Genomic DNA, 22,707 nt, shown 5'->3' with positions numbered 1-22,707 from the left:
GATTTTCTACATACTCCAAAAAAAGAAAATTTTATAAAAGAGTTTAAATTCAATAAAAATCTAGTAGTGTAAATTTGGTTTTTTACACCTTTTAATAAAGAGATGTCTCGAAACCACCCTCACTCTTTTTTTAACATCATTTATGATGAGTGCGTCACCATCTCTATTGGCAGTCCCCCACTCAGTCGCCTCTCTCTCTGTCTTTTAGACGGGTTGGAGTTTTTTATTTTGAAAGTGACAAAAAAAAAAAGATTTAAAGTACTGCTTTTGATTGTGTAGAGAGGCTAGCTTGCTTATTTGCTATTCTGTAGAATTTTATTGGAAGATTTAATTATTTAATTAATGTGTAAACACTTTGAGCAAATTTAATCAATGTGTAAACACTTTTGCTCACGTGTGAGTTTAAACTTTCGATCTTTTAATAAGTAAAGCTCAATAAGTAGAATATTTAATTGAAATAAAGGGTAAATTGTGGAGCCAGGGTTCGAACTCATGATCTCTAACTCTAATACCATGTTAACTCATCACTTATATATCGTAAAAGCTTACTCACTCCAATTAGTTTAAGCTTTTAGAATAAGTGATATCTAACATATGTAAGCAACTGAATTTACATTATGTCCTTATTGAACAGACAAGGATCATTTTCATTTTATTTTAAATGGATAGTATTCATTTTATGGTCAGATTTAAGTTGATGCATCTAACGATATACATGATAACACGTTATTTAATTTTTTAAAAAAAACATGTAACATATTGACAGCATGTATACAGTTAGATTCACTTTAAACTATGAACATGCATGAAATGGAGATTAAACGTTGCAAAATGCTAAAGCTCAAATCATGAAGGGGTCAATTTTTGTTCTTTTACCAATCAAGCTGATCTAGCTCAACTTTAAGCTTCTATACAAAATGCTTATAAACAAGGGATCGATCGACCATAACAAGCCAAGCTTAATTGAGCCTCACGAGGATATTTGTTTAGGCTCATGATTAACAAGTCGAGGGCAAACACACATGAACAAGCTTCACGTCAAATAATTAATTAAAGAGTTCGAATATTGCAGCTTAATTAAACTAGAATCTCAACTTCATTAATTCTTACCTGTAAATAAAATAAAGGCAAAAAAAAAAAAAAAAAAGCAATATGTGAATGTGATGACAGAGATGTTGTTTTAATCTCATTAAAAATGAAACATCTATTACTTTTGACCGTAATACTTCATTTGTAGGGGCAAATAGCCTTGAAGTTGGACCAAACAAATATGTCCTGTTATAAAGAACCGGCTCCTCTCCGGTTTTTTTAACTAGAGAGGATTATATTTTCTTCAAAACCCACTTTTATGGCCTCGTAGAGCAACTAAATTAGCTTTCAGTTTGTTGAATATGCCGTTCCCTTCAATTTATTGCATGCACCAAGCTTACTTATTTATTATTATTATAGAAATTCCTTTAAGGTAGCGTTATTTCATATTCTCAATTTTGTCGAGTAAATGCCGGATCTGTGCAAAGCATTCCCTCCGCAAGTATTGAGTATGATTTGACTCTGCCAGTGGACGTAGTCCTAAGAAATTCTTTGTACCAAATTTTTTTTTTAACTTCAAACTTGAAAGAAATGACACCGACAACAAGATCGTTACCACTTGAGCTGAGCCGTTGGGTTCACCAAACCTACTATTGGAGTCTTTATTGGATTCCACCATTTGACCCAAGCTGTACAATTCCCCAAGCGGTAACCATACCCACAACCACAAAGCTCCAAAATTGCACCAAAACCATCATATACCAAACAATAAGAGGATGACAACAACAGACTTCCTACAAAGGCTTCTCAAACGACATGTTTCCCATGCAACACTTCATCTATCGAACAGGTGTACTCCCCATCCTCCACTTGTCCATCACACCCCCTCATTAAAACCAGAGCCCCTCCCTTTCCTCCACCCTCACCTCTTCATCTCTAGCTCTTTCCAAAATCAACCCAGAAAAGAAAACCAAGAAAAAGAAAAAAAAAATAAAGAAAAGAGAAAAACCTCCATGGCTGATTACCAACACCAGCAGCAGCACCAACGCCCCGCTGATGCCTTCAAAGGCATGTTCCCTGAAAAGGGTCAGGCTCAGGCTCAGGGCCCCTCTGCATCAAAAGTTATAGCAGTTGTCACACTCTTGCCCCTCGGTGGCTTCCTTCTCCTCCTCGCCGGCCTGACATTTGCCGGAACGCTCATCGGCCTAGCGCTGTCGATGCCGCTGTTCGTGCTCTGCAGCCCCGTTTTGGTCCCTGCAGCAATTGTCATCGGCTTGGCTGTCACCGGGTTTTTAACATCGGGAGCTTTCGGGATCACCGGGATTTCGTCACTCTCGTGGATACTGAAATATCTGCGCGGAACGAGCGTGCCGGAGCAAATGGAGCATGCGAAGCGGCGCGCGCAGGATACGGCGGGTCATCTGGGGCAGAAGGCGAGGGAGACAGGCCAAACGGTGACGGGCAAGGGCCAGGAAGCTGGAAAGACTCTTGAAGGTGGGAGGGGCGAGGAAAAGAAGACATGAAAATGACAAGAAGTATAATTGATGAGGGCCTTTTTGGGTGCTGTGAAACTGTTGTTTCTCTTTTGCTTAAATGTACGTCTGCTTCGTTTACCTTTGTAGCTGCGTGTTAGGGTACAGTGTGTAGTGGGGTGAGCAATAAATTAAACTGGTGTTGGGAGAATTGAAAAGGGTGGTCTCTGCTAGCTGTTTGTTTATAACCTTTTGCTGTTAAATAAATCAATGTTATTCGTGATGTATTTTTATTCTACTGTTATCTTTTATTCTCCCGAAGATGTATCTTTTTTTTTTTTTTTTTTAAATAAAGTGAGTGGCTTGGCCACCTTCGGGATACATAGCCACCTTAGATTTGCTTCAAGGGTGGCTTGATTGGGGTAGTCGGCCACCCACATAAGAGGTTGGGGTGGTCGCAACACCCCCAGCCGCCTCAACTTGATGGTCACATTTTATTTCAATTCTAATTTTTGCATGTTAATAACTATTTTATTCTACACTTTTCTATTCACTTTTCTATTCTTGGTAATAGTTATTTCTTTTTTTTAATGGACTACACATTTTACGAACCTTATTTTGTTACAATTTTGTATGCGTTTAGCTAAAAAATAGCTATAAATCTGAATAGCTATAAATCTTGTTATTTGGGAATTGGATTGTCACCAAGAAATCATAATCCTATTGAAAATGACTAAATGGATAGTCATGATTAAAATTTAATCTTTAGTACAAATTTTCGGGATTGCGAAGATTTTGTTTTGGCTTAGGTATCACAAAGAAGATTTCTTTGGCCACCAGTGGATTTTAGCGGAGAGGTGGGGTTTTATATATAATTTTGGAAGGTGATTCTCTACAAATTGTTACTGCAGCCAACAATGAGGCCCCAAACTGAAGTAGATACAGACATGTCGTGGAGGACATCAAAGAAGGGATGCTCCCCTTCTGTTTGGCGAGTGTCGTTCATAGAAACATGTAGCATGCCTTCCTTCTGTTCGGCGAGTGTCGTTCATAGATACATGTATCTTTGATATTGAAATCAAAGAGCAAGCTCTTCCGGTTGTCGATAATTGCTCGGTGATTTTAGCAATAAGATTTGAAATTTGTTAAAAAAAAAAAAAAAAAAAAAAATCCTATTCCTTTCACGGCAAGGCAAGTTTCATGAATAGGATACATTAATTGGGCAAGCTGAGATATGCAGGCCATATAATTTTCTCATAAGGTTAATAACTCTAATTATTGTTAATTTCTATGGGTCGTCTCCATCGTAAGGTCAAATTGGGCCGGAAATATGGGGTCGTGGCCTAAGCACAGATGGCCATTGGTTCTGTATTGTTCTTGTTACTCATGTGTACATTCCAAAGCAAGCCGCATTTTGGCCCAAAATTTTGCTAGATGGGCCGAATGGGTTAAGTGGTAGGCCCACTCTAGAATAATTCTCTTGACTTGGGGATTTGAATTTAATATAAAATTAAGGAGTCAAAGTTAAAGAATTTGATTCGTTTAATTAAAATAGATCGACTTAAGATATCTATATATTCCTATACTTGACGCGACTTGAATCCGATACGCAAACACGGATTAAATTATCATCCCAAAATGACACTATATAAAAATAAACAAACAAAGAAGAGTCCAAGCCTTGGGAGAGTACTCCATAAAAGGGACATTAAGGGCATGTTTGAATTTGCGTTTGAGATGATTAAAAGTATGTTTAACACTCAAAAATTTTGTTAAAAAAAAAGTACAAATTTTGTAAAAAAGAAAATTGAAAGCGCTTTTAAGGGTCCAAAAATAGACAAAACGCTCTTTTAGCAAAATCTTAAAAATAAAACTTTTACTAAAAAACGTTTTTTTGACTTAAAAACTCTATTTTTCAAACACAATCACATCACAAACATGCTCTAATTCAAGGTGGCATCATAACAATCACTCGTTGGTTTTTTTTTTTACAAAAAAATCCTATTAATTTTAAATTTTAAAGTGTGCTAAAGTGATACATCAAACTATCAACTGAGCTAAAAATGCCACTTTTTTTTATTATTATTATATTCCTATAAAACCCTTATAAAAAGCTAGACCAAGCCATTACTGGGCTTCCCAAGGCATGTGGACCTTGAAGCCCAATTCTCAGCTCAAACAAACCTTCCACGTCCGACACAATCGCACGCCAATTTTGACAAACGAAGGACGAAATTCCATTTCCGTTCCCCTGAATAACAACAAAATCACACTCTCTCAATCAGGATTTGCCAAACAAAAAGCACTGAAAATCATCATATCATACTTCCATTCACCAAAGTAGAGATTGATAACAGCGACTCTGGATCAAAATTCTGAATCAATCTCCCTCTTCCACACAAATGGCCGGCGCGGCCTCGGCGCTTTTCCTCTTAGACATAAAAGGCCACGTCTTGATTTGGCGCGACTACCGCGGCGATGTCACCGCAGCTCAGGCCGAGCGCTTCTTCATCAAGCACCTCGAGAAAGAGGTACACGTAGATGCACATATGACATGTGTGTGTGTGAATGCGGTGTATCTTTTTGCGTTTATATTTGTATTTCAATTCGAATTTCAGAATAGATTAGTGTTTTGTGCGAGAATTACAATTCCGCTGTCTGACTAATTGATTTGGTGTAGAAGCTCCGCAAGTTTGAGTTTTTGATTAAGGAACTGTAAGGGAAAAAAGTGCTGTGGCTATGGCTTTGATATTCATCGTAGTTTCTGTTTGGTTTGGTGGAAAAAAAAAAATTGGTGAATCTGATAACGTTTGATCTCGATCTCAGGGTGATCCGCAATCTCAAGATCCAGTGGTGTATGACAATGGCATAACGTACATGTTTATACAACACAATAATGTTTATTTGATGACTGCCTCGAGGCAGAATTGCAATGCCACGAGCCTTTTGCTCTTTCTGCACCGTTTAGTTGATGTAAGCCCTTTTGTCGATTCAAATTCATACTCTTTCCATTCAAAATGAGAAATATGTATATTGGATGTAGAATAGGGAGTAAAGTTTTTTGGGGGTTTATTGTTGTAAAGCTATATTTATTTGCAGGTGTTTAATCATTATTTTGAAGTGTTAGAAGAGGAATCCCTCAGAGATAATTTTGTAGTTGTGGTAAGAGCACTTCTCTATTTTTATGCTTAGTGACTATAGATAATTCTGATTTTCCATGAATCAGAAGACTTTCTTAGTCCAAACAATTAAACGGGTTTATGTTGATGATGTTTTTTTTGGTTTTGGAAGTATGAATTGCTTGATGAAATAATGGACTTTGGCTTTCCGCAATACACCGAAGCAAAGATTCTTAGCGAGTTTATCAAGACCGATGCTTATAGGATGGAAGTCACACAGCGACCACCCATGGCTGTGACTAATGCAGTGTCTTGGCGTAGTGAAGGGATACGATACAAGAAGAACGAAGTATGTTGATCTTCTGTACGTGTTATTGTTATTTAAATAAGCTGCCATGTGAAATGTTATGGAAGCTTTGTTCATTGTTAATCAGGTTTTCTTGGATGTGGTGGAGAGTGTAAATATTCTTGTCAACAGCAATGGGCAAATTATACGTTCAGACGTTGTCGGGGCACTAAAAATGAGAACATATTTAACGTACGTTGACTTATTATCATCTTAGTAATTTGTTTAAACTTGTGAAAAGGTCATCGAGGATGAGATTTAGAAAGCATTAGTTTTTTTTTCAAAATAAATAGCTGATCTCATGCTCTCAAAGGGTTTATTTCTTACCTTATTTAATCCAAGATTTCTTGTCCATGACTCTTAAACTCTCTCTTTATGCAGGCTATTGTAACCCATTATTACATACATTAATTTACAATATCGTTTCTTTCTCCACTTTCGCTCTCTTTCGTATTCCCATCATATATTTCTACAGAATTTTGGATGAATTATTATTAAATTTTGGATTCAATGGTGATTTCTTTTGTCACGTTAAGGAATGCGCACTTAAAAGTAGGAGTGTATACGCGGGCGGATAATATATTAATTGCTCGCATCCGCTATCCATTATCCGCAAACATGGATGCGGATGCGGATGCGGTTAGAAAACACCACTATCCACATATGCGGACGCTGATGCTTAATTTAATTCTATATATTGAAAGAAAAATTGTTGTGAGCTCCAATTTAAATTTGATACTTGATTATTTTGTTTCTCTAAAAGAGTATAGGCTGCAATTTTATACACTTTATTTTTTGTGTTTTTGTTTCTTTTTATACTAGTGCCTATATGTTACGTTATTGACATATCAATTATTAGTAATTATTATCAATCTAATGCTTTATTTTGAAAAATTAATAATCGAAAATGCACTAACCATGCTTTATTTTGTTGTAGTGGTATGCCTGAGTGTAAACTTGGCCTAAATGATAGAGTACTACTGGAGGCTCAAGGTCGAGCAGCAAAAGGAAAAGCCATTGATCTGGATGATATTAAGTTCCATCAGTATGTATGCTTATCTTGCTAGTTCTGTTTCTCTGTTGGTTTATGAAAATTTGTTCTTAGTTGAATGCTTCCCAAGTTTTTTTTTTTTATTGTTGCTGCTTCATGCATATTAATTTCCTTTTGTCAGGTGTGTGCGTTTGGCTCGATTTGAAAATGACCGGACAATATCCTTCATTCCCCCGGATGGAGCTTTTGACCTGATGACTTATAGGCTCAGTACTCAGGTTCGGTTGATGTTGTTTGGCTCATTTAAAGTTTAACAATACTTTTTATTGCTGTGTCCATTAATTTTTTCCCTGTTGCATATTAAGATGAACTTGAACTCGTTTGATCAAATTGCAATTGGTCAATCGGTTAAGCTTCAGTCTATTTTCATCTGTAACTACTTTGCATAATTTACTGTGTATAACATCATATCTTTATGGTTTCAGGTGAAACCTCTCATTTGGGTAGAAGCACAAGTTGAAAAGCATTCTAGAAGTCGGATTGAAATCATGGTGAAAGCTCGGAGCCAGTTCAAGGAGCGGAGGTAAAACTTTTAACATGTTATCCAAAAGAACTTTAGTACCTGTCCTTGGTGGTAGAAATGAAAGTGGAATTCCACTTCAGAATCTGATTTTGGCGTGGTCTTAAATTTAATATTCATAACTCATTTTTGGTTGTTTTCAATGGTTAATGGGCCTGCATATTTAAAAAGGAAGAAACCGAACTTTTGATGCTTCCTGAAATACACAAATTGCCCTTGGTCTTAAATTTTCTGAAAGTAGTTTTTGAAGACACATGGAAAATGCTGTTTGTCATTTTCATTTTTACTGTTCTTGAGAACAGAAAATTACAAGCAGGTGCTTACATCTTAGAATCTTTGAGGCATATGGATTTTGGACAACTGATAGCAGTAAAGTAATAGGACTTATGTCGTTTGTCTTATTATTTTGTTTATTCATAGTAATTGAAGTGAGCTTTATGCGTCTTTTCTAGCATTTGGAATGATTTTGTACTCTATTTTTGTAGAAAGTTCTATAATTTCTTAAGATTGGAATGGGTACATATTATCATTTTTGAGTTTTCTTTTACAGCATTTGAAATGATTTTATGCTCTGTATTCTGTAGAAATTCGTTTTTAGGACTTCTTGAGATTGCAACAGCCACATTTTTTTGTCATTATATCAGTGCTGAATTCTTTCGTCTTTGTTGGTGGTATCCTCAGTTCTGTTTGTGTCAAATCCCTTTACAAAAAGTGTACAGCGAAGTTGGGTCTTTATATGCTCTGTGAAAAGGCCTAACAGCTTTATGCCTGTGGGACAATGAAGTGCTCCATTAACATTCACTTTGTTGCTCTGAGAGCATTCACAATGGACTTCTCAAATAAAAGCTAAATTGGAGGAGAAAAAATCACTTTATCAAATTTAGAGAGCTACTTTTAAAATGAGTCAAACATCAAATTCTCTATATATCTTTCTCTACTTTAATTAAATATTATTATTTGATTAGTTTTAAACCAATCAAAAAAGAGAAGGGTAAAAAATAAGCTTAAAAAATTATATAACTTTAGCTTTTTGGCTCTTGGAATGTAAGGAGCATCTATGACACGAGCTAAATATAAAGTAGAGAAAGGAGCTTGTTAAATGGGTATTTTCGTGAGTTTTGTTAGATTTTTAGAGAAAAGCTAAATATAAAGAGTCCATTATGAATGCTCTGAAGCGTTCTTCATGGCCATTACCAAAGTTTCTGATTTTGATTCCTGGTTACTGTCTTATACAGCACTGCCACAAATGTTGAAATCGAGTTGCCTGTGCCATCTGATTCTACAAATCCTAATGTCCGAACATCAATGGGATCTGCTGCATATGCTCCCGAGCGTGATGCTTTGGTTTGGAAAATTAAGTCTTTTCCTGGTAATAAGGTAGGAATTGGTTTAAGGCTCAAATTCATTTTATATGCAAGTCATTAACAATTGGCTAACAATGTTAAATGGTGCAATGTGGCTTTTCTATTCTTAACCTTGTTTGCAACCTGGAACTTTTCAGGAGTATATGTTGAGGGCAGAGTTCAGCCTTCCTAGTATAACTGCTGAAGAAGCAGCTCCAGAAAGGAAGGCTCCTATCCGTGTGAAGTTTGAGATACCGTACTTTACTGTCTCAGGGATTCAGGTATGTGTTTCTATATGTCTCTAATTGCTTGAAAGGGCCATGAAATTGTTCTCTTGCCTCATCTTGGTGAATGGACACCTAAAGAAGAGTAGTAGTGTTTTATTTGATGAAACTAAAGTAGGCTAACCTTATAAGTCAGAACTGAGCAGAGATGCTTCAGAATAATTAGGTTTAAAATAGCAGGATGGACTAATCATATGGAATGTAAATTTAATAAAGAGAAATTGTTCCAAAAGTCCCTAAGCTTTTCCTCTATGAAAGAGGAAGACCTAAGTTTCAAATTTTGATAATTGAATTCTTGAATTTTGCTCGAATGACAAATGGGTCCGTGTGTCAAATTTTTTTGTCCAGTCTTTAACGGAAAACTTGACACTTGTCATATTGTTCATGTTAGATCAATGAAAACGTCACACATGAATCCAGATACACATCGGCTTGCCACATAGGCAATTACGCCAATTTTTTTTTTAAAAAAAAAGAGAAGTAGAGATCCACTCTCACAAAGAGAGGTGGTGGAGGGTGGCTCCACCCTGCTCACCCAACAAAGGGGGTGGTGGGGGTGGAGATGCACCCTATAGAGGGGTCGATGGGGTGGCTCCACCCCTATCCATCTCTGGAAGGGTGGAGAACCACCTCCACAGAGGGGGTGGTGGGGGCGACTTCACGAGATCCACCCTCACAAAGGGGGCAATGGGAGTAGAGCTACCCCTGCTCACCCCCATAGAGGCCAGAGGTGGAGAGATCCACTTGTGCAGAGGTATGCAGGGGTGGAGCTCTCCAGCCCCCTCTCTATGGAGGTGGATCTCCACCCCCGTTGCCCCCTCTGTAGGGGTGGCAGGTGAGGCTACTCCCATTGCTCCTATGTGGGAGTGGGTCTCCAGTAGGGGTGGAGCTCTCCACCCCCTCTCTATGGAGGTGGATCTCCACCCCTGTAGTGATGGCAGATGAAGCTACCCCCACCGCTCCTCTATGGGGGTGGTTCTCCACCTCTGCAGAGGTTGGTAGGGGTGGAGCCAACCCCATTGACCCCTTTGTGGGGGTGGATCTCAACCCTCACAGAGGTGTGCGAGGGTGGAGAGACACCCTTCTAGGGTTAGAGCTCTCCACCCCCGCCTCTCTGTGAGGTGGATCTCCACTCCAACCACCCCCTTTGTGAGGTTGGCTTTAATTGTTATAGACTGTACGATGGGGTGGCAAGTTTTCCGTTATAGACTGGACGGAAAATCCAACGGAGGGACATATTCGTCACTCAAGCAAAACTCATGACTTCAATTGTCAATTTTTTTTTTTTTTTTTTTTTTGGTGTCAAAATTAGAAACTTGAGTCCTTATCTGTCATAAAGGCAAAACTCGGGGACTTTTGGGACAGTTCCCCCTTTAATAAAACTAGGGTAAAATTGAAGAACTAGCAAGGATTGTTTCTTTTATTCGGGGTTGCCCCTTTTGTACTTTGGTTTCACCCACTTTTTGCCACTTTTCAATATATTCTTATAAGGACAAAAACTTATCAAAAAAAAATTCTTATAAGGACAAAAGAACTAGCTAATATGATTTATGAAGGGGGATTGCCATACTGTGATTGTTTGTGCCTTCTATGTTAGCCTCTTTTTAAGACAAGGAGGTTGTCCAACAGATTAAGGGTGGTGTGGAGCACTCTTGAGTGTCGGGCAACACTTGCATGTATTCCAAGTTGAAAAAAAAAAACTCATGAACAGCTACTAAATAGCTTTATTTTAGGATGATTTAAAGTAATCTTTCTTGTGGAAGGTAGAGTTCGCACAAATTGGGGCAAATGAGATTTTAGATGAGGCATGCTGTCGTTTGTGGTTTTGCTAAATAAAAATAAGTGCAATGATGAAATAATAATTGATTGTAATCAATGTGCTTATATTATGAATTGGGTTTTTGCAGGTTCGTTACCTTAAAATCATTGAAAAAAGTGGATACCAGTCTCTTCCATGGGTGAGATACATAACAATGGCTGGTGAATATGAACTAAGGCTAATGTAAAATGTGTTGCCGCTTTAAATGACGTAAATATAGTGTATGTCCTGGAAACCGCGTGCCTAATATGCGGTTCCTCTTGGGAACAAGTTTCTTCCCAAAATTTTGGTGTTATATGGGGGGTTTTGTTCTGTGGTGTTGTTTCTTCGTATTCTGCTTTTGTCATTGTTCAAATGTAAAATTTCTTCTTGGGCAAAATGTTTATTCAATCAAATTTTGCGGAAATCAATCATTTTTGTTGTGAAATTCAATGGCGGGATTTCATTTTAACGTTTGTGTATGATTTGGCACTTCCCTTGCTATCATCCTGTTACACAAAAACTTTGACTCCTAGGGGAGATTCTTGTTGCTTTCGTTGGCTGTGAATGTGAGCTTTCATTAGGAGAGTTGTGTTTGAGAGTCACAAGCGATGGCTTAGTTAGGGGAAGCAAAAAGGATTTGAAATTACACGACTGCTCTCTCCCTCTCCTCTGTGAGGTGAGAGAGTCCCTTTTTACCCCTGAGATTTTTCATTCTCCCAATAAGAACCTCCCTTTCTCACCGTAAGATTTTATCAACTCTATTTACGAACTCAGAAAGTACGAAAAAAAGATTTAGCGGAAACTTCAAAAAATCATGTTGAACTTCTATATGTTTTGAAATTTTCTCCCTGAAGTTCAAAATTTTTTAAATAAGGGTATCAAACTTTTAATTTCTTTGAATTACTCTACTCTATTCTGTTAAGATTTTTTGTTAAATTTTGTCAAAATTTTTAAAATACCTTTTTTTTTTTAATTATAAAAATTGTGAGGCTTCGTGTGTTGGTGTGTGTTTTTTTTATTTTTTTATTTTATAAAATAAAATATATTTTTAATATTTTTGCAACATCTTTGCAATATTTTTTATTTTTTTATTAAAAAAAAAACGGTTATTTTGAGGATTTTGACAAGATTTAATGAAAAATCTCTAACATAATTGAGTAATTGAAAGTTCGATATTTTTAATTTAATTGAGAGTTTTAAACTTTGAGAAGTAGCGTCAAAACGAGTGAAAGTTCATGGAGGTGTCCACTATTTTATATATAAATAAAGGTGAAAAAAATAGAGAGCACATGAGACACATATATGAATGATAGGGTCTATTTGAAGAACATTCAAAAAAAAAAAAAAAAAATCAAATGCCACATAAATGGATAAGGATTCAAGTGAATTGAGACTATCACGTCAGCATTATATGTTGATAATATAAAAAATAAGAATTAGTTCTAAAATTGATGAGATTATCACGTCAGCATTATTATATATTAATAATATAAAAAATAAATATTAGTTCCAGAATGAATTGAGATTATCACATCAACATTATATGTCGATAATATTATCATCACCGTTCCTCTCAACTCTCAAGTAACCATCTGTCAATTATTTCATTTTAAAAAAAAAAAAAAAAAAAAAATCTCTCAATTCATCAGAAACTTATGCACTGAGTTTGCAATTAAAGACCTTGGGCCACCCCATTATTTTGATGGGCAAACCATTGCCGCCCGTCAAGGCCTTTCATTATCACAGCACGGGTATATCATTAATCTTCTTAAACGGGCTCACATGCTCACTACCAATCCCGTTTCCACACCCATGTCTTCTGCTAACAGGTTACCTTCTTTTATGGATCGAAATTCAAGAGGAATAATATTACCAGCAACTTCATTTTCGTTTGATTACCGTCTTTTATGGATCGAAATTCATTTGCATAATACAATTGAAAAGGGAAAATTTTGATGAAATATATATGAACTGGGATAACATTTTATTTATATTCTCTCCTTTTCTTTCGCTTTGATAAACAACAGGAAATAAAATAGAGAGAAATCATATAAATAGATCAACAAAATTGCATTGCTTTCTTTTTGTAATGTACATTAGTTGGTCAACGGAGGTTATAAGTGGATAGTTGACAGCCTTTTCACAAATAAATTGAAATTGTTGTCACGATCCAGCATGCTGACCCTCACATACTTTGGGCTAACACCGAAGTGTTTTCCCCCTCTAGCCAAAATCTTGTGCCCTCGAAGGAAGCTTTCGCAGTCATCTATATCTCTCTCACACTTCAACCAAGCAAAAGCTGCAAAAAAGAGTCGAATCTTAATCATCTGTAAAATATATGAAACTCATGCATCTAAATCAGTTGGTGGGTGATTGATTAGTTTACCAGGTTGAGGCTCGAAGACCCGGTTTAAAAAGTTGCAATGTGCGGGAGGAAATTCCGGCAGGCTGAATATTCTGCTGCTGTTCACCGCTTCCCTCAACAGCTTCCACCTCTCCGCCATTACGCGATAGCTGAACTTGAAGAAGGATTCGACTCCTTCCCAGGTGCCGCCATGTTCGGAGCTGTCAGAAACAGCTTTCAGAACCTTGGCGGCCCGGAGTTGTGAATCCTTGGACACGCCTATCGTGTTGAGCTCAATGAATTTGATCATTCTTCTTGCGACCTCTTGGTCCTTCACAAGAGCCCAGCTGGAAAATGTACAAGTGAACTTTAGAAATAGAAACCATTCATTACATGCTTTCATATGACCATCACCCCCTTAGGAATTAAGAGAGCTTTAAACAACCACTGCATAATAAAATTACATGTAGAAAGTTCATACAGTGATAGTGCTAAACCATCTAATGCAATTGTTAGGAATAGTTTGTTACCACACAAAGTGTTTTTTTCTTTTTTTTGTTACCACACAGTGTTGCATTGTTAAAATATCAATTAAATTATTAAAATTCACCAATTCTTAAGAGTTTAAGCTTTTGGGACAAGTACTGTTTTGAGATAATATCATAACATGCGTTATAAGTTTGAACCCTATAATATACTCTTCATTTTAGTTAAATATTCTACTTATTAGGCCTTTTAACCACTTTCTATTAGTTTAAGTTTTTTCCGCTAACTAGCATTTAGACAATAGAGCCAGCAGAAACCAAATACAGCTTCTAATATGATTGTTATCTTGATATAATCAACTTACCCAATGCGCATCCCAGCATGGCCAGTGCTCTTTGAGACGGTGAACAGCATCAGCTCATGGTCTGCAGGGGAAGATATTGGAGTATACTGTGGCCAGTAGTATGCAAGGTCATGAACCAATGTCCCTTCACTTCTATTGACGACAGATCGCCTGACATTGCCGTCAGGGTTATTGGGGGAAGTGACCAGTTCGATGTACGGGCCCTCTTTACTATAGCTCTGCGCATCTCCTGCCCATTTGTAGAGGCCTGACTTGAGGCAGTCCGTCATGGATGGGTAGGACTGCAAGTAATTTGCAAGTCAATAGCAAACTAACATATCTTAAAATGTAATTTTCACCCACCAAATCAAGCCAAAAATCTAGTATCTTTAGCAAACTACAAAAGAGTAATGACTCACACCCATTTCGATAGCCCCTGAAGAGACTCGTTATTAGTGTCAGTGTCAATAAATTTAAATCTCGAAAAAATAAGATCATGTAGAAGCATATAAGAGTGTCGTATGTTGTCCTAGGTCCATAGGTCAGGAGTTCAAGACAGTCTTAAGTAAGACTATTGTTTAATGTTTACACTAAAATCTAAGAGCTTCTTGTTTCTTAGGAATCAAACAAAATCTGAAAAAGATATGGACTTGATTCTTGTCATATCATGTACTTCTGTGTACATGCAAAAGAATCTTTAGAATCATCAAACAAATTGGTATCAATGCCATGTTCCTAATGGTATTAAACTAGAGAGTAGAGTGCACATGAAGCTCTAAAGGCTTTCTTTTAAACAAAAGAGTTGGTTTCTTTCTAATAATTAATTAGGGGTAGTTTGACTTTTTAAAGTTCAAGTACAATCAATGAATTCCTTTTTTTTAAATGGGTTTTATGGATCTGAAAATACAATTAAAGAATATTTCGACAACCATTGAAAACAAAAATTTCAGCAGTATTCATCCTATCCAGTTAGGCACATGTATATGCAGTCTCCATGTATTGGGTTGAGTCGGGTTCTGTGTCAAAGGTGTCGGCACGCGTTGCTTAAAGCATGAGAAGGAGAGAATAAAAGACAGGGGAAGCATTCTTATAAAGAAAGAAAGAAAGAAAAAGGCAGGGAAGCATAAATGAAGTGCGTCAGAAAGTGCAGAAAATAATTGAGATGCCAAAGTCTAGTATCAGAGTATTAATTAAGCCCTGAAAATGTTACTAGTGCAGGAGTTTTTCTAATATTTCCGGGAATATATTGGGCATTATTATACAGCCAGTCCATAAATGTAAAGAAGTTTGAAAAGGAAATATAAGCATGCCCAGTTGCCCACCTTGCAAACTCATTAAATTAATCACATCTATATATCTATATGTATACAAAGACATTAGAATATACATATACCTTGTTCATTGGGAATACCCTTCTGTTTGCTTATATTCTCCAACAAGCATATAAAAATAATAATAATAATAATAATATATTATAGAACACTCACCGAGTAGAATGGGGCCTGAGACACCACACTGACTGGTTCAGGGCCATCGCGTGGAGAAAGAGCAAAAAGAGCAGCTAAAAACAGCTGCGAGGAACCTGTACCAACAATGATGTGACGCCCTTCCGTCACAGCATTGCCGACCACCCGATGGACTCGTGCAATCTCTTCGGCTAACTCCGGCTCCAAAAACCAGCAGATGTTGCTCACATCCGAGAAGTAGCTCATATGCTGCCACCCTCTGATCACAACCGTCGTTTTCTCCCCCACTTGTTGCCAATAATGTTCGTACATAGTGGGATCACCCCTGGAATGAAAACATTATAAAATAACATGTCAAAAATGCACTGATGCCCCTCATATTTACTATGTCACCATGGTTTTTGAAGTAATAGTAAATGATTAAAATATTCTCAAATCTATCCAGTATTTGTTGTACTTGGTGTTCTCCAGTCCACCACCCATATGTTCTACTCATAAATTGGTCATCAAGAAGAAAACAAAACAAGTGAAAAGGGGTCACTCAGCAGGAAAAATAAAATGTAAAAACTGTCACTCTATGTAGAAGTGGGAAAAGACTCAAAGCAAATTTGCATGGAAGTAGGTATGGAGATTGGTAGCATTGTAGGTCCCTGTCTGACAGGCTGATTGATTAGAAGTGAGCAAATCTAACATAAGATCAATATGCTGTAATAAAGTGCTAACAGGCAAAGACCCAGAGAAAGGTTTATATCTACATAGAACCCACAAAAATGGGTAGATCCAGGCAATCCCACTTTTCCATTTAGGTCTAATAAATGGACCAAAAAGTTTGGGCGGCCAAAAGTCCTCTAGATCTCAAACATGCCACGGAGAACTTTAAACTCTTTTACCTCATTCCAAAGGCCAAAAGGGTGTCCGAATGCTGTGTGCGCAAAGCCACATGGCTCCCACAGGTCACAAGCATGCATCTACTTATATATAAGCCTCTATCGTGCACAGTGCTTTGACATCCACCTTGGGGCCTCTAACCTTTTTATTTTTTAGCAAAAGAAAATGAGTAAAAGAAACCCAACAGCAGAACAACACAAAAAAACTAATAAATAAAGCTACAAACTAAATCAAACACCAAGAAGATAACACTAGTAATGCTAGTTCTAGCGACTCATGATAAAAATTTACGAATGCTGTAAACAGCACCCGGAAAGATTCTTGGGATCTCCAACTTGCTAGAGAGAGAGGTCCACAGCTTAGGTACACAATGATGGTATTGGTCAAATGTGATGGAGCACCACCACCTATGGTGCATGTTAGAATCTTGCAATAGCACTAACAGCAGCAGGCCCCCTCAACTTGGGAACACAGAAATGACAAAAAAAGGAGTCATCGAGTACCAAGGGCCTCCCGACTCTCCCCCCCACTCTAACATCCACCATGGAAAATCTAAACCAACAACACAGGACCTGTCTTTGTCGACGCTGGCAAATTCCAAAGCCAGCAGAGTACTCTTTTACTGGACAACGTAAGCCCCCCTTTGCACGTTAATCCCAGCAGAAGCATCAGCCTTACAGTTACAAAGGCAGCAAAGCTAAAAAAAAAAAAATGAAGATAATAATAAAAAATAATTACCCCCACGATAATTTGAGAAATATCACTGACATGACCTCAGGTTTCTGACATTTCAAGGACCCCCTTGGATTTGAGATGCCATCATTGCTTACCTAATACTTCTCCATCGCAAAAGCTGGCCATTTTGGTTGACAAGTATGCCCCTGGCCTAAAATATGACTCAACAAAAAAAAAGAAGAGAACTTGACTGGTAAATAGCCTTGAAATCTGCCAGGGTGGTAAGTGATAATACCAAGAACCACAAGGGGAGTCAGTGCTACATTTAGAAGCTTCATCGTAAGTATTTGATATTATGATACGAACTCAACAAACACAAAAATAGATATGAACTTGATTTTTTCCGAGCAATACAAAGGATCACAGGGAAGGGGAAGATATTAACTTGAAACAAAAACGCTCTTGCACTTACTGGTCGAGATTGATAACTCTCTCCACGCCATCTTGAGCCTCAGTCCGAGTAGTAGCGGCCGAGGAAGAGGAAGAAGAAGACGAGGACAAACGCATCCTCTGGGTAGTTTGGCCTTTCTGAGTTTTGGAACGGTAGCAAAGAAAGCCCTGTTCCGTCTCGTACATAGTCCTCAAGATTAAACTGACATTCAATGCCAGAGAGAGCACGAAGAAGTGCCTCATTGAGAAAACACTCGTGATTTTAGCCATAGTATTAGAAGAAACAGAGTTGGAAAACAGAGTATTGAAAGAAACAGGAGGAAAACAGAGTATTGCACTGCAATGAGCTTGAGTGAAATGCAGGGCAGTGAACTGGGAATTTATAGCAAAACCCAGAAGATGGAAACAAAAAAGTTGAAGTGACAAATGGATGGTGAAAGTTAATGCATGCAGAACTTGCTGTTGGTGAGCGTTACAGATTCCAGTCAATGGTGCGAATTCAAGTAAATGAAAGCAATTCAGACAAAATTGAGAAACAGAAAATTTTGGAAAAATTCAGAGGTAGTTTTGGGACTTTGGAAGGACTCTGAAACCCTCAATAAATCTCTCAGATTCCGTGGGTCTCTAGAGCCTCTGTGCATGCAAATCCCTCAAGATGACTTTGAAACTTGGTCTACCCTGTAACGATTTCCATATAAATCTTCAACTTTTACTAATAATATTTAGCAAAAATAGAGAAAAACGTGCAATCCCAAAACACGCTAATACAATATCAATCACCAGCATGATGTTTCAAAGCTTTCCTGTGGGATTCAAAGAAAATTCACAATTTTTAGAAGAACAAAAAAAAAAAAAAAGTTCAATCCTAAATCCTAATAATAATACGTTGGCATTTTTTACTAGGAAAGAAAACCCAGAACTGATATGGTGGGAAGGCTAAAATGCGCCTGGAAGGGGGGGTACGGAGCACCCTTGGCAGACTCCCCGACAGGAGATTTTCTCAGAATCAAGAAATCTCAAGACGATTTTCCGGCAAAAATTGCAGCTTTCCGATGCTTACTTCAATAGATCTCGAAACAATAAACTCCCCCACACCCGCTCACTCAGCGCGTAGATTCAATGTTCCATTTTTTTTTTTATGTACAAAAATAAAATACACAACATGTATCTGCTAATATAGGACTACGAGAAAAAGGCAGGGTAACATAAAAAGCTGCTCTCTCACTACATGCTCTGCATTTTGCAGTGTGCTTTTCTTTTTCCTTTTCTTTTCTTCTTTTTTTTTTTTTTTTTTTTCTTTTCTTTTCTTTTCTTTTCTTTTTAATTTTAATTTTCTGTTTCCTTTTGGGTAATTGATTTCCGATCTCTTTCGATAAACCTTATCGTTTTTCAGTTGTATACATGTTGGAGATTTGATTTGGACTGGGAACTAAACAAGAAAGGGATAATAGTGATTAGATGAGTTTATGATGTTGTTGCTTTATTTCCTTTTGGTTTCTCATAAAATGGAGTTTCACGTTTCTTGTCAGCATTTCTTCTAAATAACATTTATCTCCGTCTTTTATGGATTAATTCCTTATGTGCCCTCATTCTTTATGGTTAATAAGAGAAATTGCTTCTTTTGGATGAGTTCCACTCAAGGAAATGCTCATAACTCTTGATTTCATTCTGTTCTAATAATTGGAGAGCAATAATAACATTCTTACAACTAACTAACTATAAGGATCATAACAATCAAATAATTTGATATAAATGATTTAAGCAGATGCAAGGACGGAACTATAATTTTAGAAGAGGGGGCGAAACTAAAAATAAATATTTTCAGAGTAAATATTAATTTTGTGAGGTCCATTTTATAAAAATCTTCAAACTTTAGAGACAATTTTTTAAATTTTGGGGGGAATGCCAGGGCAAAGTGGTTCTACCCCTAGGCAAATGAATTCGTTACGTTGAATCTCTCAAAAATAAGAAAAACTGTTATGACGTTTTATTCTGTCGTCATTCATACAACTAATTTTAACGACCGTACCGTTATGTGTTTTTGTGTCGGTAATGATTGAAAAGTAGCAATACTAATAACTTTCTTATAATTAACTTTAACGACCATATCAGTCTAACCATTTAATGTAAATATTTTAGGCCTGCTACGTTGATTCTCTCAGAAATTAAGGAAAAATGTTATGTTTGTTTCAACTGTCATTCATACAACTAACTTTAACGACCATACCGTTATGTTTTCCTGTGTCGATAATAATTGGAAAATAGTAATAACATTCTTACAACTAACATACTATTATCTTTTCGTGCATTAGAAATACATTCTTACAACTAACTTTAACGACCATATTAGTCTAATAATTTGATATAAATATCTTAGGCAGATGAATATATTATGTTGATTCTCTCAAAAATTAGGAAAACCCATTATGTTTTTTTGTGTTTTTATTCATACAACTAACTTTCTAAAGAAACTTCTTCCCAATAAAAAAATAAGAGCATTCAAACTTTTCCCTCTCTGACACACCCATGCCAATCTCTCTCTCTCTCTCATCCACCGCATGGGGTAGCTGAGAAGCCAACCATCGTGGTAGTGAGGTACTCGACCCTCCACGATGGCTAGGTGCTCGCCTAGCCACTGCGATGGGTGCCTAAGATGGCAGCCATCGTAGTGGCGAGGTGTAACACCTTGGACTAATAAATAATATGAATTAATATTGGGTGCACTACTCTCTTATTTTTTTACCTTTAAGTATATTACTTTTGTCATCAAGTAGCATTTTTCTCACTTATTCTAAAACTAGGGTTAGAGCTCTACCAATAGCAAGATAAACTAAAACAAGTTAATTAGCAATATGTCAATGTCAAATTCTCGATCATGGACCGGATATCAAATCTAGGTCTACAAAATATTACATATCAAGTCTAAAAGAAAAATCAAAACATAGAAATAACTCAGGTCCATAATATAAGTCATTAAGGGTCCCAAATAAAGCTTATGTACTACCACCACACAAGCACTAGAAAGGAAATGACCTTTTGAGCCTCCATATAGGCCACCATCTCTAAGTTAGCCACAAAGATTAGCCTAGCCAAATCATCCATTGAAATCCACATGTACCATCTTCTAAAAACCATTTGGCTATAAAATAGTGATGTTTTACAAGTGGAAAGATAAAATCGTAAATCCATGACTTAGTGAGTTAAGTACACTTGAAACACATCAATATGCAAGGAACTCAGTATTTATTAAACTATGATCAACTGCACACAACATCATGCAATAGGGTTTTTGACTAGTAAGGCATAAAAGCATAATGATATATTATAATAATAAGTTAATAACATATAACAATACATGTATATCAAGTCATAACTATCTTTCATATGGTCTATCTGTACCCATAACCCTCTTATAGTGAGGTTTGTGTGTCTCCTGAGATTTCAAGTACAACACCATGCCCTAGTGAGGTATAATAGGCAGCCACTACCAATTGTCCAACCAAGTCCGACTCCGAATGATCCACACAAATAGTGAAACCGCAAAGCATGACCATTGTGCGTGCTTGTTTGTTATTCTTCATAACAGCTGGTTCTTTAGTTGTTCCAACAACGAAACTTTACCTTTGGTTATTGCCCTTGTTGGTGGCTTCAATTCTCCTTATGGATTGGGTCATTTATTTAACTCATTCCGAGTAGTTTTTAGGTTTGTTTTATTAATTGTCGGTTGTTCAGGGTTATTTGGGTTACCCACCACTTATTTTTACTTTTGATGTAATTTCCACTTTTCCTTTCCCTTATTTGATTTAGGAAAAAAGAAGAAGCAATTAACAGTTATAAAGAAAATTCTTACGAGTAATTTGACATTGAAGATTATAATTTTGATTCTATTATATAGGGACAAAATTAGGACTTTAATTTTAGGGAATAAGGGTGGATTAAACTAAGGGTTTGTTTGGATTTGTGATTTAAAAATAGCGATTTTAAAATATACAATTTGAAAACACCGTTTTTAAAAACTACTCCATTGGTTGCTATTTGAAAACACATATTTTTTACGTTTTCAAATCGTAATTTTTTAAAAACACACTCACAAACCATACATTTTTTGGTATTTAGTTTAAAATTGCACTTTTGACCTAAAAAATTGCAATGTCAAACACCCTCTAAGCTGGACCATCATTAACAAATTTTGAGGCTAAATGTTTGTGACAAAATTTAAGAAAGGACCCCGGGTCCATAACTACTCCTGGATGTGTTATGTTTTAGTGAAAACAATAATCTAGATAATAATTATATTTCTAATGCAAATTCTAAATTAAATAATGCATATCATACATGCACGTGAATTTGTTTCAACCTAATTAATAATTTGCAGATCCTATTTAGTTGTCTATTTTATATTAATATGGGTAATCTAATATTTAGTTGAGTTTGTGAGTTAACATCATATTTGATCTAGTAAATAATTCTCAGCCAAGATTACGACAATGATTGTTACATTTTTGCAGTAGCCTCTCTTGACTATGAGTCTATGATGATGATTTTTTTTTTTTTAATGAATTTAAAGCATATTAAAAACTAAAGCTAACATAGTGTATTTTTGCATTTGGTGACATTGAGAGTAATTTAACCATTTATCAATCTTTTAAGGCTCCATGAAAAGTCTCTAAGGGCCAGTTTAATCAACTCGAGACTAAATTCACCTCTAAATATAAGCTAAGGATCTTTTTTTGTGCTTTTGTATGATTATTGTACTTTCTCCACCGACACCATCCACGCATCTCTCCTCTATAATTGTAGGTTCTCGGGCGATGCTCGTAAAATTCTTTTGTGAAGTCCTCAGGATCCTTTTCAGTTCAAATGAATTCGAGAGTATCCAGTTAGTTATGCTTTAAAGGGATTTTTGTCTTTTTACTTTTTGAATGTACAAAAATATTCATACACTATAACTAACTAGATATTCTCCAGCTCAATTAATGGTCCCCTAATTCCCTCTTCTAGCTCCCTTCATGTGGAACCCTTTTGGTGCATAGAAAATGAAAAAAATTCAAAATCAAATGGAAAAAAACACAACCCAAACAATGGAGCGT

At 36.6% G+C, this 22,707-nt stretch overlaps 3 protein-coding genes across 7 annotated transcripts; 2 read left to right on the top strand and 1 right to left on the bottom strand.

The window, feature by feature from the left end:
* Positions 1 to 1,937: 1,937 nt before the first annotated feature.
* Positions 1,938 to 2,793, top strand: LOC132175908 (oleosin Cor a 15). Its single transcript, XM_059587998.1, has one exon. It carries the CDS (start codon positions 2,043 to 2,045, stop codon positions 2,550 to 2,552), a length of 510 nt encoding a protein of 169 aa, XP_059443981.1. The 5' UTR covers positions 1,938 to 2,042; the 3' UTR covers positions 2,553 to 2,793.
* A 1,887-nt stretch (positions 2,794 to 4,680) lies between these two features.
* LOC132176229 (AP-1 complex subunit mu-2-like) lies at positions 4,681 to 11,410 on the top strand. Its single transcript, XM_059588373.1, has 11 exons — positions 4,681 to 5,032; positions 5,328 to 5,474; positions 5,601 to 5,663; positions 5,793 to 5,969; positions 6,055 to 6,158; positions 6,904 to 7,011; positions 7,139 to 7,235; positions 7,443 to 7,540; positions 8,773 to 8,914; positions 9,039 to 9,161; positions 11,072 to 11,410. Exons 1-11 carry the CDS (start codon positions 4,904 to 4,906, stop codon positions 11,168 to 11,170), a joined length of 1,287 nt encoding a protein of 428 aa, XP_059444356.1. The 5' UTR covers positions 4,681 to 4,903; the 3' UTR covers positions 11,171 to 11,410.
* A 1,581-nt stretch (positions 11,411 to 12,991) lies between these two features.
* LOC132175596 (tryptophan aminotransferase-related protein 2) lies at positions 12,992 to 18,729 on the bottom strand. 5 transcript variants are annotated; one of them, XM_059587578.1, is made up of 5 exons: positions 17,640 to 18,729; positions 15,626 to 15,929; positions 14,160 to 14,440; positions 13,352 to 13,656; positions 12,992 to 13,264 (listed from the first exon to the last, which is right to left on the bottom strand). In XM_059587578.1, exons 1-5 carry the CDS (start codon positions 17,885 to 17,887, stop codon positions 13,080 to 13,082), a joined length of 1,323 nt encoding a protein of 440 aa, XP_059443561.1. In that variant the 5' UTR covers positions 17,888 to 18,729; the 3' UTR covers positions 12,992 to 13,079. The 5 variants fall into 5 exon arrangements, with proteins under 5 accessions (XP_059443561.1, XP_059443563.1, XP_059443564.1 ...); XM_059587580.1 differs by lacking the exon at positions 17,640 to 18,729 and adding an exon at positions 17,231 to 17,536; XM_059587581.1 differs by lacking the exon at positions 17,640 to 18,729 and adding an exon at positions 17,065 to 17,167.
* Between the last annotated feature and the right edge of the window lie 3,978 nt (positions 18,730 to 22,707).

This window comes from Corylus avellana, chromosome ca3 (genome assembly GCF_901000735.1).
Source record: "Corylus avellana chromosome ca3, CavTom2PMs-1.0".
NCBI lineage: Eukaryota > Viridiplantae > Streptophyta > Magnoliopsida > Fagales > Betulaceae > Corylus > Corylus avellana.
The sequence above is the reverse complement of the archived record's forward strand: the minus strand, read 5'-3'. Positions and strand labels throughout refer to the sequence as shown.

Coding starts and splice junctions, on each gene's coding strand:
- LOC132175908 (XM_059587998.1), top strand. CDS start 2,043: ATGGCTGATTACCAACACCAGCAGCAGCACCAACGCCCCGCTGATGCC.
- LOC132176229 (XM_059588373.1), top strand. CDS start 4,904: ATGGCCGGCGCGGCCTCGGCGCTTTTCCTCTTAGACATAAAAGGCCAC. Junction 5,475..5,600: donor TTCTGCACCGTTTAGTTGAT/GTAAGCCCTTTT, acceptor ATTTATTTGCAG/GTGTTTAATCATTATTTTGA. Junction 6,159..6,903: donor AAAATGAGAACATATTTAAC/GTACGTTGACTT, acceptor ATTTTGTTGTAG/TGGTATGCCTGAGTGTAAAC.
- LOC132175596 (XM_059587578.1), bottom strand. CDS start 17,887: ATGGCTAAAATCACGAGTGTTTTCTCAATGAGGCACTTCTTCGTGCTC. Junction 14,441..15,625: donor CTCAGGCCCCATTCTACTCG/GTGAGTGTTCTA, acceptor AATTACTTGCAG/TCCTACCCATCCATGACGGA. Junction 13,265..13,351: donor GGTCTTCGAGCCTCAACCTG/GTAAACTAATCA, acceptor TCTTTTTTGCAG/CTTTTGCTTGGTTGAAGTGT.